The sequence below is a fragment of the Phyllostomus discolor genome, chromosome 2, assembly GCF_004126475.2.
Source record: "Phyllostomus discolor isolate MPI-MPIP mPhyDis1 chromosome 2, mPhyDis1.pri.v3, whole genome shotgun sequence".
NCBI lineage: Eukaryota > Metazoa > Chordata > Mammalia > Chiroptera > Phyllostomidae > Phyllostomus > Phyllostomus discolor.
In genome coordinates, this window is record NC_040904.2 from 170,167,132 (window position 1) to 170,182,825 (window position 15,694).

The 15,694-nt window shown below is 37.5% G+C and overlaps 1 protein-coding gene across 1 annotated transcript in view; it reads left to right on the forward strand.

Annotated features, from left to right (window-relative positions):
* Positions 1–15,694, forward strand: part of DBX2 (developing brain homeobox 2) — a 41,489-nt gene that overhangs the window by 5,874 nt on the left and 19,921 nt on the right. Inside the window, exon 2 of the mRNA XM_028533335.2 lies at positions 10,058–10,153. Within this exon, the coding sequence (XP_028389136.1) occupies positions 10,058–10,153 (96 nt within the window). The remainder of the gene's footprint in view (positions 1–10,057; positions 10,154–15,694) is intronic.

Here is a 15,694-nt window from a genome sequence, read left to right on the forward strand (position 1 = left end):
TGTGCCTTTCCTTCTGGTACTGATTGAGTAAGCCACAGTCCTTACAAAACAATGTCTGAGTTGTAACTATAACAGGGTAATTTATGTGCATTTAGAATGGCTCTGACTTTAGCACCCAACCCTCTCCCGACCCTTAATATATGCTTCTCTGCTTCACCTTAACAACAAGGAATCTTAGCTTGCTAACATGTATTGAAGCTATTGAGGTTTAATAATAAAACGGGACTAAATCCAGCAGGCAAGTAGGAACATTTTAGAACTTTCCCCTGAATTAATATGCACTTTAAGAATTTGAGGGTTATTTTTTAAAAGATTTTATTTATTTATTTTTAGAGAGAGGGAAGGGAGGGAGAGGAGCATCAATGTGTGGTTGCTTCTTGCACAACCCCTACTGGGGACCTGGCCCACAACTCAGGCATGTATCCTGAATGGGAATTGAGCTGGTGACCTTTTGGTTTGCAGGCTGGTACTCAGTCTAGGGAGCCACACAAGCCAGGGAAGGGTTATTTGAAGAGACACAGTGGTTTCAATGCCCAGAAAATTGCATATGGATTTATGCAGAAGTAAATTCGGGATTCAGAGAGTACAAGGTGATATGTAGGAAGCCAAAGGGTGCCATAAGTTGTGGGTAATTTAAAAGGATTGTCAACAGTGATTTGTTTACATTTGTTTACCGTAAATACACGTATACTCAGATGTTGGAAGCAGAGTTGTGCATTAGACTCTGTTGTATTCCTCTTTGAGTGCTCCACCTTCTTCCTGTTCCCATGCCCAACAGTAAAAGGTCTCTTTTTGCTCTAAGAAGATGTTTTATGGTTAGGTTTACAGCTGAACAATGATAGGAATGGTAGCAACTTGAAGGTAAGGGGGCAATATAGGCAATAGATGTCTTCGTAAAATGCTGGGAAATCTTTGCTGTGAAAGTTTTATGAAAGTGAAAAGTTACCTTTAAAATGTTTAAACAAATGCATCCTTATCTTAGGGTGAGAGGTGTGTAAATGCTTCATTAACTCCTTACTCAGCCTACTTTCCACTACCCTGTTTCTGCTGTTGATATTGTTCATGATTTTAGAGACCATCTAATTATTTCTTTTAAAGGGACTTGATTAGTAGCTTAATACAGTGTTTCTCCACTTAATCTTGGCTTAACAGAGACTCTAGAAGTTTTTTTCTTAATTACAGTGATTTTTTTTTTTGGTAGTGAAGGTGCACAATTTTTAAATCAGTTAAATAATTTCAAGTTTTCATTCAAATACACCTGGAGTTTATCAGGAATAAAAGGCAAATTGTAAAAAGAAATAATATGATTTTTATCTAGGAATGCTTGTTAGAATCCCTATTTAAGACTTCATTAGATCATGCTTCTATTTTATGGTATCATAATAAAACATTGGATTTTTGCCTTAATGTATAATATGCTTACCAGACCCTTGCATATTTTATTCCAAAATATTTTATTTTACTCTCAGTAATGTTTCCACTTTTAATAAAATCTCTCCTGTTCATTCTTTTTAGCCTCCAGTCAGTACTTGATTTGGCAATGCTGAGTGAGTCATCACTTCACGTAGAGTTCCCATACTGATTTTGTATTTAATAGCATTATTCATTTTGTCAACCAGCTGTTAGCTGGGAATGTTTTAGGGGCATATTTTTTGTAAGTTATGTGAACAGTAAACTTAGAGGATTAAAAATTCTCTCTGAAGTCAAAGATCAAACAAGCCTCTATGAGTTTTTAGACTTTTGTTTCAGAAACAAAGCATCCAGGAAAAGGAAAGAAAAAATGTCCTTTTTCTACATATTGCTGAATATTTAATTGCCACCTTGTTTATAAACATTCCCAAGATGAACTAGGTTTTTCACTTTTCTTCCACCCGTGCAGTCACCGGGCCATAGCAGTGGTAACGTCATCAGTTCCAGGTGACCGTCAGAAATAGAATATGTACTGTGCACATTTCTACCAGTCCTCTTGGGAGGATTAGAAATTTGTTGTTCTTTGAAATTTTGAATCTCTGACACTTTTGAAGTGCAAATATGTGAAGGAGTTAGTAAGCTCTTCTTTGATAAGATTTATGTCCATTAAAGGAGAATAAAAACTGTGAGTGCTGGCCAGTTTTTACTAGACTAACCTAGGGCTGGATTGAGTTAGGGTGCGTTGAACCAATTGTGTAGTTATATCGGTTGTGAAACCAAAAGACAGTCTGATTCTTCAAAGCAGGAATAGTCCCTCCTATTTGCTTACATAATTTCTGTAGTTTTTGTTTGCAACAAAAACTGTATGCCCTGCAAAGTCTAATGTATTTACTGTCTGACCCTTTATGGTAAAACTTAGCCAGTACTTTCTCCAAAGCACAAATATTAAATTAAGTAATTATCAAAATACTGCATGTTTTCTAAAGTGATTTTAGCAGCACTACTATAATTTTTATAGTCTGGGTTCATGTCTAAGGTCTTTATATTAGTGATTATATAATCCTGAGCAATTCCTGTACATAATCTACTTGAACTTCTGTTTCTTCATTTCAAAATGAGAACCAATGTTGGGGTTGACATTTGACTTTTAAATACCTCAAAAACCCATTGGTAATGTACACGAAAAGATGTGAAAGACTCCTCTCCATCATTTTGCCATAAGGAAAATGTAAGTACAAGAAGTATTGTTGTGTAAGAAACCGTCTCCAGGCTTAGAGGCTTAAAGGAACAATTTCTCATTTTCTGTCTCATTTTTTGGGGGTTGGGCTCAACTGGTTCTCCCTTTGAATCTCGTGCAGCATGTCAGCTGGGACCACAGTCATCCGAAGGCTCAGCTGGGCTGGATGTCCAAGTTGACCTGGCTCACAGTGATGCTGGCTGTTGACTGGCTGCCCAGCATCCACACTTGGACTCTGCAAGTGTTTTGAGCTTCTTGCATGGTATCTGGGTTCTGAAGGGGACATTTATAAGAGCAAACATTGCAAGAAACGCAGGTTGTAACTCAAGGCTTCTTATGACTGAGCCTTGAAAGTTCTTGAATGTCACTTCTTTTATATCCCTTGGTGAAGCAAGGCAGTGAGACCACCCCAAATATAAGTAAATGGGAAATAGATCCCACCTCTCAATGGGAGGAGTGCCAAATAATTCATAGCCCTTTAAAATCTGTTGTAGGGTGAAATCAGGATAACCACCTTCAGACACAGTTCTGGCTGGGTCTGTCTCCTGCTGGAGTAGACCAATTTAGTGATTAATCACAGGGGGTGGAATAACTGGAGCTCAAAGAGCCTTCATTAAGGCTTTTAGAATTTTGAGAGCTATGGGTACTAGCCTGTTATGGTAGTCTCTTATGTGACATTGACTTTGTAATAAAAAGAGCAAGGGATTTCCTAAAATTTAGCTCATTTTTTCAAAGCTGTCTAATAGAGACACCTTGAAGGGAGAGGCAGCAGAGGTAGTGACCACCTTTGATTATTGCAGTGAATGAGGGCTCCACAGGTGGAAAGGAAGCCAGACCCAACTCACCTGTTGGTGTTGTAAGGAGATGGGAGAAGATGGTAGTGGGAGCGTCCAAATACATGGTTATCATCACCCATTGCTACAGCATATTGTTACGGCAGTGGGATCCTTCCATTTAGCCCCTCCTTATTCTACCACACGTCATTCAGTACTGCCAGGTGAAGTTTTCTAAAATATGGCTTTCGTCATATCACCAAGCTAATCACAAAACCTTAATTATCCTCTTCTGACATCTATCAGATCAAATAAAAATAATTAGTTTGTCCTTCAAGACCTGAATTCCAACAGCTGCATTTTGCTCCTCCAAACACACTGCTTCATGTTCACTCCGTTGGCCTTGTCCCCACAGTGGGGTGGTTTCCGTGACCTGCCGCTGTGTCACCACCACCCCTGCCCTCCTCCCTCTTGCTTAGAGTAAGAATATGAATGAGAGGATTTTTGCTTTAATGTACAATATGCTTCCTAGACCCTTGCATATTTTTTCAAAATATTTTATTTTCCTTTGAGTAATGTTTCCAGTTTTAATAAAGTCTCTCCTCTTCATTTTTTTTTTTTTTTGCCATTCTAAATACCTTCAGAGTCAAGGTCCAGATTAAGATGTTTTTCATGCTTAAAGCCTTCCTAACAATATTCTTTTTTTAAAAAAATTTTTGTATTTCAGTGAAAGTTAGGTTCATGCTGCTGCTTTTTATATGTTGTCGTCTTTTTTTTTTAGAGTTGATCTAAAATTTTATAGTAGTGGTAGACATGAAAGCACTGTTCCATGTTCTTTCCAGTGGTCTTGTCCTTACTGTACATTATAATCACTTGTGCAGCTTTGGAAACAGTCCTATGCTAGGGGACCCACCCCTAGCCAGCTGGATTTAATCCATTTGGTGTGGGGCTTGGGCATCTGTATCTTTGAAAAGTACTCTGGATAATTCTAATGTGTATTAGGGTTGGGAACTACTAGTTAGGAAAATACAGTAAGAAATTTTTTAGATATCATCTCCTTCTTGGAGAATCCCTCATATTTGACAGAACAGCATTAAGTTTGGAGTATGGAGAAACGTAAATTTCATTTCTTTGACCAACAGATTTAAAATCTACAAGTTAAAGAACATTAAAAAATAGAAATTCTTCCAGGGAGGGAAACTATCCTTTTTCATCCTTTCAGTTCCAACATGTGGTGAATTATATGTGACTTGATAGGTATGCAACAATATTTATTTGAGTGGAATTAGAAGACAGAATCAAGTGAGTAGACACTGTGTGTGATTTAACTTCTCATGAGCTTGTACCAGAATATTCAGATCTTTGTTTTTCTTTCTCTGAAATATTTGCGGCAAAGAAAAAGCTGTTTTCTGTTAAAGGTAAATGATGAATTTAATTAACTTGCTTTTCCTTGCGATTGAAGGCAAGTTTGCGTGTAAATCATGTAAATTAATTATTTGCAGGTTGTGTGATAAAATAAATAACGCACCATTGGATAACTGGTATTTCTTAGGCCTTACTACTGATGACAGGTAGCTGCTGTTCAGCAGTCTTACTTTGGGGTTCATTGTACTCCAGATAGTCTGTTCAATTATGTATTATTTTTAGGTCAGAAGTTTAGATTTCTTTATTCCCAGTGCCCATGTACCTGGTACTTGAAGGAGGTCACTAAAACATCCTTTTGAAATTACTCAATTCCTTGTTATTCTTTCCCAGAAGTACTTTTGACCCTTTGGTTACCTTAGTAAGACATCGTGAGACCTTTGCTCATTTCTCCTCATTCTTCTTAAAATGTCTGCCCAAATGGTGTAGCATTTCAGTTTGCTCCTGAAATTTATTTGAAGGTTTTATTAGTGGTCGTTAGTATTCTTTCTTTGAAATGTCAGCTCAGGTCAGTCAGTACTGCAGTTTGCACTGACAATAAAAAGAATGGGATTTCACTCCACTTAGATACCCATTGTTCTTCTCCATCAGTAAAGAAGAATAAAAATAACAAAAACAATTAAAAAATTTATTGCTGGTTTTCTAGCAGGATTTTGAAAATAATTTCTCTGTGGCTAGGCTGGTCACTGCCCTTGGCTGTGGGTTACCTAGATCACAGAACCGTCTAGTTTGTTAAGGTAAAAAACATCAGATCAGTTCATCATTAACTTGGCTCCAAGTTCCCATCTTAATTAAACCTTCAAAATAATTGTTAGAGGTTTTGATTCTTTGTCTTCAGGAAGGTTCATCTGACTAAGAAGTGAAAAGTTTGTAAAGTTTTCTGTGAATAAGTGATTTTAGTCATTTAGGTTCAGACAGTTTAGCTCCAAAATTTTGAAGTCATTTGTTTGTAACTTGTATGTTTCCCACAGAAACTGGGAGTTAGATGTGTTGGCAGGATACAAAATTTAGAGTATCCTGACGTGTTGTACTCAGAAAACCTAACATCATGCTGGAGAAACTGACGATGTGCATTTTTTCCCACAGGGAAAACCATCCATTTTTCTCCCATGGAGAGTGTAGGTGATGTGTCCGTTTTCTGGGCTCCAGCTCTTATGGAGTAACTGGCAGTCTCTGTCCATGAAATCATTATCCCTCATGGCCAACAATTAAATATTACGCCCAAATATTGATGTTCCCATTGTGCTTTGAAAAAACTTGCTGGAAACAGTACTCATCACATTCCAGGTGCACGCCCATTTAGACTGAGTGTTAATGAATAAGTGAGATAGAATGTGTTAAATTCATAGCCAGTCCTGTGCCAGGCGTATGACAGGTGCTCCTTAAATATTGCTATCATAAGTATTGTTCAGTAAGCCTACAACGACTTGTTCCTAACGTGATAAATGATAAAGTGACTGCATCTAGAATGTACTATGGGCTTTGAAATGCATATCATCAAGGATGAAATTGCCTTGCTTTCTGCCCCTTTCAGAGCATCTTCAAAGTAGTTCTTAATGGCTTACAAAAGCTTGAACCCATCTGTCAACTTGTCACTGTTTTTTTTATCACTCTTGAGTTTCCTTTTTTGCTCATTGCTTTAAAAACTATGTGGTTTGCAACTATGTTAAATTATATATTTTTCAAGGCATTGACTTATTTTAAAGGGTTATTTCCAAGTGCCATTCAACATGCCTGCAATCACATGCTCAGCTGGATTAGCAATTGACTTATGTCAAAGTAGGAGCATGTAAAAAAATGGAGCACTTAATTGGAATTTCACAGTGATTTCCACATAAACCAGTTTAAACAAGGTGTATTTATGTATAGAAATCAGGGATTGACTAATCTCCTGTGTAAATATATGTGTGTTAAAGAGGAGCTTTAAAATGGTGAAGAAATTCTGCACAAAGGGACTTTAAGCCTGGACGTGTCACATGTTGTTCTTTAGCCACTAGAGTTGTTACTGGAGATAGCGTGTTGTTTTGATGACAGCTGTACTGTATTAAGAGGGTGATACACAGCAATACAACAAACTGTTCAATTACAACTCTTTCTTTGACTTTATTTAACACTAAGATACAGATCTCAGAACCTCATTGATGACAAATGAATTTAATTGATCACTTGTCTCAAATGGACCATCCACTTTTTATCCTTTATTTTCCTAGGTTTTTTTGTTTTTTTTTTTTGTCTTGTAAGGTTAGCCTGAGATGCATGTTGACTGCAGGAGTGAAATTTGTAATTTGCATGTATCCTGCATCACTGCTTTAGTATCAGGAGTGTACTGACTTTCCACACTTGATATTGAACAGGAATGTTTTTGTGTGCATTTCCAGCTATCGTGATAAATGTTTAATTGTATGTATGTAAGTGTAACATTGCTGACTCTTTTTCTTTTATCTCTATTCAAAAAATGCCAAATAGCACAATAACCATAACTTAATTATTTATATAGTGTTAATTGTGGGGATCAAAATAACTTAGGTAACAGAAATGCTTGAGAATAAACATAATGAGGCAACTTTTCTGCATAAAATATATTTTTATTTTTTAAGTACTTAATATATTCACAGAAATAATGGAAGATATAACTCTTTCCAAATAATGCCATGCTCTTATAACAAAAGATATTAAATCTAAATGAAATTACTTATTTTTATGATGGTTTTATAGTCAGTATTAGAACAACTTACAGTAATAATGAAATTTTTGAAAAAATTTTATTAATCTTTTCACACATCAAAATAGATTTTTTTATGCTTTGTTTAGTTGTATTTTCAAAACTGAGGTACATTTACACAATGGAATACTACACAGCAGAAAGAAAGAAAGAATTCCTACCATTTGCAACAGCATGGTTGGAACTGGAGACTATTATGCTCAGTGAAATAAGCCAGTCAGTGAAAGACAAATACCATGTGATCTCATTTATAAGAGGAATGAAATGAATAAAATAAACTAACAAGTAAAACAGAACCAGAGACATGGAAACATGGAACGGAGTGACAGCTGCCAGAGGAAAGGGAGGTGGGAGCATGGTGAAGGGAAGGGGAAGGGGCTAGCCAAAGAGCATGTGTGAAGGACCCACGGACATGGACAATGGAGAAGGGATTGACTGTGGGAGAGAGGGGTGGGTTGGGTGGAGGAAGGCAAAGGGGGACATTGTTGGACAACTGTAATAGAATAAACAAGAATAATAATAAAAAGGAAGATACAAGGAGAAAAAAGCTGTCAGGGTGATGGACTATAAAAATTCAATTAAAAATAAAATAATAATATATAATAAAAATGGTTAGTAAATATGTGCCAACCAGGAATGAAAAATGACAAGCATTTTTTATTTGAAAACCCAGATATTAAAAATAAAACATTAATATTAAGTACTTTCCATTATATTATTTAAAAACCTGTATTTATAATTAGCTTGCCCTTTGAAGGCATTACGAAACCTGAGACTATAAAATTCTTGTTTGGCAATAGACTTATTCTGAGATATCCTTCAATGGCATTGGTAAAAATAAATATGTGCTCATCTATTGATTAAAATACAAGTCGAAATTACTGTGTTCTTAAAAGAAGGTATGCACATGTATCAAAATAATTTTGATGATATGTAACTAAGAAAACAGTTGCCATTGGATATGAAGAGAGAGTAGTGAAAGCATTTATTTTGAACTCATGTTGTAGCTTTCTGGGGCATTTGTTATGGAAGATACTGTATTTCAGTATGTGTCAGGGCAACAGGGAAGGGGTTAATTCCTGGTCCTCCCCCTTTACCTGTGGAGATCAGAAGTTTCCTATTTCTTAGATCTGCAGACCATTTATTCATTTACTGGATATGTGTTGACTATTTAGAGTGTGCTAGTTTTTCTTCTGGGTATGCCCTGGTACAAGGAAATTGTCTGCCTTCAGCAAATCTCACCCATATTTATATTGTATTAAACCTCATTATACTAAAGGATATGGTATATTTAAGGCATCTACCCAAAGGCTGGAGTAAAGTAAGTGCTCAGTACAAAAGACATATCAAGGCCCTGCTCAGGCAGCTCAGTTGGTTAGATTGTCGTCCTGATAACGCCAAGGCTGTGAGTTTGATCCCTGGTCAGAGCACAAACAAGAATCAACCAATAAATGCATGACTAAGTGGAACAACAAACTGATGTTTCTCTCTCTCTTCCTCTCTCTTTTTAAAATCAATTTTAAAAAAGAGCTATTAATGTTCTATGATATCCTTTATAGGTATTTTTCATCTACTGAGGAATAGAGTTTAAAATTTCTTTACTTACAAGGGTATAATAACCAGCCCATGTATATGTACTGAAAATATTAGAAACAGCATACTTTAATATAATGAGCAGAACAGAATTATATAGTAAATCCCTATACTATAAACATCAATGCTTTCAGGTTAACTAGATTTCTCTTGTGATGAAATGTTATTACTCTTTTCAAATACTTTTAAATGTGTAAAAGTGATCAGAGAAACTGCATTTTGTTAGGGAATTGCTCAGTAAATTTACTATTATAAACTTTGGAATTCAACTATATATAGAACCTTCTGAAAGCAAACAGTAGAGTAATATAATCTCTTTTAAAAATTATGCCTAAGCACTTAACATTCAAGTTGTTTCTTGGCAAGTATTATATCTAAAGCTGTGCTATTCAATGTAATAGCCCCTAGCCATAGGAGTCTACTTAAACCCAAAATAATATAAATTAAGAATTCAGTTACTCGGTATTACTAGCTACATTTCCAGTGGTTAATAGCCGAATGTGGCAGGTAGATAGATACCACATTGGACAGTGCAGGCAGAGGACATTCCCATCACCACAGACAGTTCTCTTCAATGATGTTGCTCTAGGATACTTTAAATAAAGGAATATTTGATTTACGATACATACTATGTATAATTATGGCCACACAGAAAACGAACTATAACCTTTGGTTTTGATAACTTGAGTCTTTTCTCACCACATCTTCCAAATCTTGATTAAATTATTTGGCAAGCTCTTTGACCGATAAAGGCTGCTTTAAAAGGACTTTAATTTTGTAAGCATAATAACTAAGTCTCAGAAAATGAAAAGCTTTTACTCTACGACTTTTGGGAAACTGGAATTTTGAATACTGTCTAAAAGAAATGGCTAATCAATGAGATCAATGCTTTCTCTGCAGCGCCTTCCAAACCCTTTTTCCTGAGTGCCCCGCCATTCTACTCCGCGTGCTGCGGTGGGTCCTGTCGGCGCCCTGCATCCCCCACTGCTTTTCCAAGTAAGTTTTTATGCTCCATCAGCAATGCCTCAGTTGTTCTGTAAACCAAAGCAGCAGGATTTAATGTGCTCTGGAAAACTAATTGGTAATGCAATGGCAAGGAGCTAATTCCTCACTAAAAATCACAGCAATCCTATTCAGGAGGTTTCCAGAGATTTATCAAACCTCAGCCCACTGAGCAATTGTGGGCAGTTTCTAATGACATTGAAACCCAGGGCTGACACACCAAGGAAGGTGACTTGTTTTCCATTTTATAGAAAAGATCTCAGAGGGACCGGTTGGGCTCTTTCTGAAATGTGTAGCAATACCCACTTAAAGAAGGAAAAAGGAAGGCTAAGAAATTGTGCTGTGTCAAATTTCCATGTAGCTTAAAACATGACATAGAAAGTCACTGGGTGTCCGTAGAAAATAATTTAAAATTGTTAAGATTGTACAAATAAGTAAATTCCTCCCCTTGTAATCTTGAGGAAAACCAACAAGCATCAGAGGAAATATTTGCAAGAGAACTTTTCTTCAAACGTGATGCAATTTTAATAGAGTCCAGTGATGGAGTGAGAACAACAGCTTTCAAAAACTTACAGAGTGTACACACTCACACACAAAAAGGAAAAAATGTCTCACTAAAAGTCAATAAAGTTCACCTTGGTCTTGAGATTCCTAAATCAGGTAGGAATCTCTGGGCAGAGCATTTGAGTTGATGATAAAGTGTGCAGGAGTGCATTTCTTTCAGCTGCCCAAGAGAAAATATTTATTCAGGTTAACAGCCCTGTCAGGTGAAAAGTGAAGTAAGAGTTGAGTCAGGCTCAAGCCAGAGCTCATCATGGTTGAATTCAGAGCCCGGCTGCCTCTCTGCCTGTGTTTTATGGATGTTTCAGGAGGGCGGTTGCTCGACAGGATGATTCCTGACAAGTGAGGCAGCAAATGCTGGCCGTTTAATGAGCTGCGAGCTTCTGAGCACCTCTTGAGGGGGCTGGTACTTTCCCACAGAGCACTTTACATGGTTGGGAACCAGCCACAATGGGTGACAGACCCGTGACCAATTGCCACTTTCACTTGACTCATCCACACGCGACCTCACCACGATTTTTCACTGTGCGGATGAACTTTAGGAACCATTTCACATGGAAAAGGCTCGGGCAAGGGTCAGTTGCCCTTTTGTATGGTCATAAAGCAAGGCTCTGTGTGCCAGTCTTTTCTCCTGTCTCACATTCCAAGTGAATTTCTGGACACCATTTGAAGCACTTGACTGAAAAATAAAGCAGTGAATGAAACTGACTTTTATAGACTCATTCTAGCTCATCTTCCCACATAACCCTGTCCACCTGAAAGGGGATTTAGTGGATGAGCTGAGTGTATACAGGACTTGCTGAATACATAGAGCCCATTATCAACTGTGAGGATTGTTTATTAACCAGGACAGATACACTACTATTTTGGAAGTGACCTATTAATTGTCCATTTAACTAGAGTGTATTGATTCAAATAGAAAAATAGAAACCATGACTAAACCTTTTCCTCGCTCCTTCAAGGTGGTCTCCCATGAGGGCAATTGAAAACTGTTGTGCAGATTAAGGAGACATTTATCACCATATATGTGAGTATCAGGAAAAGACTGCTGGAGTAGGGACTAAAACCCCAAACGTCTGATACCATCTGATACAGTGGCCTAGTGGCCGCTCTGCAGAATTAAATCTTTAGTGTTGCATTCCGGGGGTGAAGATTAAAAGAGTCCCGTATCTAGTTTTAGTTATTTCACCTCGATGTAACACTGTCTCCTACTTTAGAAAACCTCTGGCAATGGAATTTAGGTAAGTGGAAATGGACCAAAAAGTTCCATGTCACAGGTGGGGACATTCATGTATGTATTCATGTGTGTGTATGTTCATTCTCTAGCAGTGTTTTAATAAGTCTCTAAATCATACAAGTGCTCTAGTTCCCAGGCCAGTTTAATAAGTAGAGCACATAAAAATAGTTGTACAGACATTTCCTAGATAACTTCTTAATTGCTTGAAACTTTACTTTTAGCAAGTCTCATTTTCTTCCACCTGCTTCTCAGTTTTTCCCACCTTATGCTTTTGGTGTAACTGCTGTAATTTGTGTCCATCTCTGGAGGCTTCTGAGTCTCATGCTTATCTTTTTTACTGAATGCAGCACACAAGCAGAAAATCAGCACAGCTGAGACTGGGGACCGAGAATGCTGCATTGGGTTTCCTTTTAGCTCTAAACTTGGCATTTTACACCAGCTTAGCAATGCCAGGAGTGTTTTAAATAAACTTTGGTGTCTCATTAGTTACAATTCTGAAATGAATTCCTTATTTTCTTGTTTATAATGTTCATTGTATTGGCAGCAAATAATAATGAAATGGTGGATTTATGCTGTCAATAAAGACTTTTACATAAATAACTGTGATGCCAGGGAACAGTTAATAAGGCTTATGTCTGCATAGTAATCATTTTTATTTAAGGCGTTTACTAGATTTCCCCCTTTTCTTCTCTTTTTTAATAATAAGAATGATTTTCATGCCCAGGCATTTAATTTTTTTCCCATTGCACAAAAGAAAGAAAATGAACAGTCCAAGTAATCTCGTATTGTGTTTCAGGTTGGAGAGCCAAAATTAACATTTGTACTAAGATGTTTAATAAGTGATGAAATTAACAGCACTCATTATCGTTTCACAATATTGGCTTCACTGTTTCCAAAAGTGTAGGATCAGATCAACACGCTCATAGCTTGCAAGTGAAACATCATTTTGACTCTTTTAACACGATTCACTTGTTTAAAATTGATTTAGTTTTTCTTGTTAACTTTTAGATGGATGATTGACTCGTTGCAATGTGGAAACAATCATTCATCCAGTGCCCTTCCCACATATAATAAATACTATAATGGGCTATTTAAGCACAGCCATTACAGGGGGGAACAATTAAAAGGCAGTGGTAAAAGTTCTCCCCTCCCTCGAAGCAGTGTAAGGAAAATCTTTGATATTACATCCATAAGGTTCTTTTCGAAATAACACATTTCTCAGCTAATAGGAAATGGAAAGTTGTGGAAATTATGCAGGGAATGACCTTAAGAAAAACTGCCTGAGAAAAGTACAGGAGCCTTAATTATGTAGAGTAGCTCATTGAATTCATCAGATGCTTATTTTGTTTTGTCTTTGAGTACCCAACTTGCATTTGACCTTTTGAAAATTTCTGGATTAAAAGACAAAGTTTAAATGTGGAACAGCAGGGAAATATTCCAGGACAAGTTGCTCTACCTTTTTGGGGGAGGTGACCTTATAGTCTACATTTGATTCTACTTTCTTCCCTTCTTTGTTAAAACTTAAAAGAATATAATATACTCTCCAAATTTGATTTTAGAATTTTGTTGAAGGCAGCAGGGAAGGGACATCATTGTTGTCACTGCACGGAGGTTGGCATTACTGGGGGCATTACTGTCAAAGAGGGCAATGCTCTCTGGGTAGCATCCTTGCACCCCCGACTGCCTGTGCTCTCAGCAGGAGTGGTGAGTGGGCTGGGGAAACCGACAAGACCTATGCAAGTTCATAAAAGGCAGCACAGAGGTTTCTTTTATAAGGATTTCTCTTTGGCACTCTACTATCTTCAGAGAGATGCACCATTGTGTTCGAACAGAGAGAGAAGCCTAATTATTTTGTCAAAAACATAATCGAGTTTGTGCAGTAAATTGAATGTAGGTTTTGACTTCTCAGTAGTGCAGGGAGGGGTGCTCCGTAGATAAATGACACTCGGTCAACCAGGAAAAATGTTTAAAGGAGGCAGAGACTCATAGACAATAGATTTTCCAAGTTGATGGTTCTATTCAGCATTTCTACAGAGGCAGTGAAAGTATATGAGTAATGTTCCTGGAATGGAGTTCCCTTCTCCCTGAATGTTCATATGTAGTGGAGGGTGGGGCTTGGGGAGGGGAACTACCTAGTGGTATAAGGTGCTTGTCCCTGATCTTGACTACAGCCCTCGCCTGAACATAACATGAAATCTAACAGGACAGCTAATACTGAATTCCCCCAAACTAATGCACAGGTACAGAATAGGGGAGCGAGAGAATTGGACACATAGAACAAAGTAAGAAAGGGTTGTACTAGTAGCTCAGTATGTGTCTAAAGAATGATGTGGGGATGTTGAATTGTGCTTTTAGAAATGGAATACCCAGAACTAGGGAGATAATAATCCTATCAGACTCTATAAAGATCAGACTGCCTATGCCTGTTCAGTCTGGAGGCCCACTTTAAAAGGCACATTGAACAAATTCACATATAAAAACCAGGTCAGGAGGTAGTCAGCACCTAAAATGGTGAAGGAGCTATGTGACTGGTCATGAATTTTTGAAAGCAGTTGAGTATTTTTGGCCTGGAGAAGAGAACTAATAGGGAGAACACGAAAGTTATCTTCAAATTAGATATACTGTATTCATTATAGGTACAAAGGATAGACTTGGGGCCAATGAGTAGAATTTGGTGGAAACTGAATTTGGGCTTAATATAAGGGAAACTTTTTAAGAAAATCAAACTGTACCATAATAAAATATTATTGTATAGCATTCCCAAATACTAGATTATATAGAGATTAAAAGATAATTTCTAGTTTAAATAGGGTAGGCTCTGTCTTTTCTCTCAAACCCCAAATCCACAGGAATTACATAAAATGCACACACACACACACATACTCTCCACACTTGAAAATAAGAAGGGCGAGGAAGCTCTTCATGGGAGAGAAATTGAGAAAACCATGAAAAACGGGTGACAGGAAGTTACCACTGTTTGAGTGTTATTGCAGAAAAAGATGAGCCCACAGAGAAGAACCACCCCATGTTTGAGAAAAGCTAACTCCAGGAAGGAGACAGACAGAGTCATGGTTCAAAATGACTTACCTTTGAAAAAATTGTTAATGGAGGCCTTTGGCCTCTTAGCTGGCCTGGTAGAGAGTCCTGCATTAAGCAAATGATCTGTCTCCATAAGCTCTGAGAAGCTACTCTTGAATCTGTACAAAAGAATGAAAGGAAGCTGCCTCTGAAAGGTTCGTTGTTAATCTCTGACTTGAACTATTCTGAAATAATCTTTTTTTTTTTTTTTTTTTTTTTTTTTTTTTGCTAAAAGCCTTGAGAGATGTAGACCCAATGTTGCTCCATAGACTTGTGCTGTAAGTTCCTTACAGCCACAAGGATATTGGGTCATCAGTTAGTCTTTAATACAGAAAGCCTGTGTAAACTCAGAAAAAAACTGAAGCAGCAGAGACTATTAGGAATGGCCGTCTGTTTGGGTTGCTGTGATCCCCCTAGGTGGGGAGTAGAGGAGAACAGGAATCAGCAAGGCCAGTGCCACGATGGGGCCCAGGAGCTCAGAATGGAGCAAGGACATGAATGGTTCAAAACCCTTTACAGGGCTCCTGAAGCAATAAGAAAGCTGCCCGATTTGGGGTCAATAATCCAGAGATGCCAATGCGTCAAGGTGAGTCTGAACATCACACAAAGTACTAGCACACTGTTCCTGGGAAGGGACTGTGTTGGATTGTAGTGCAGTT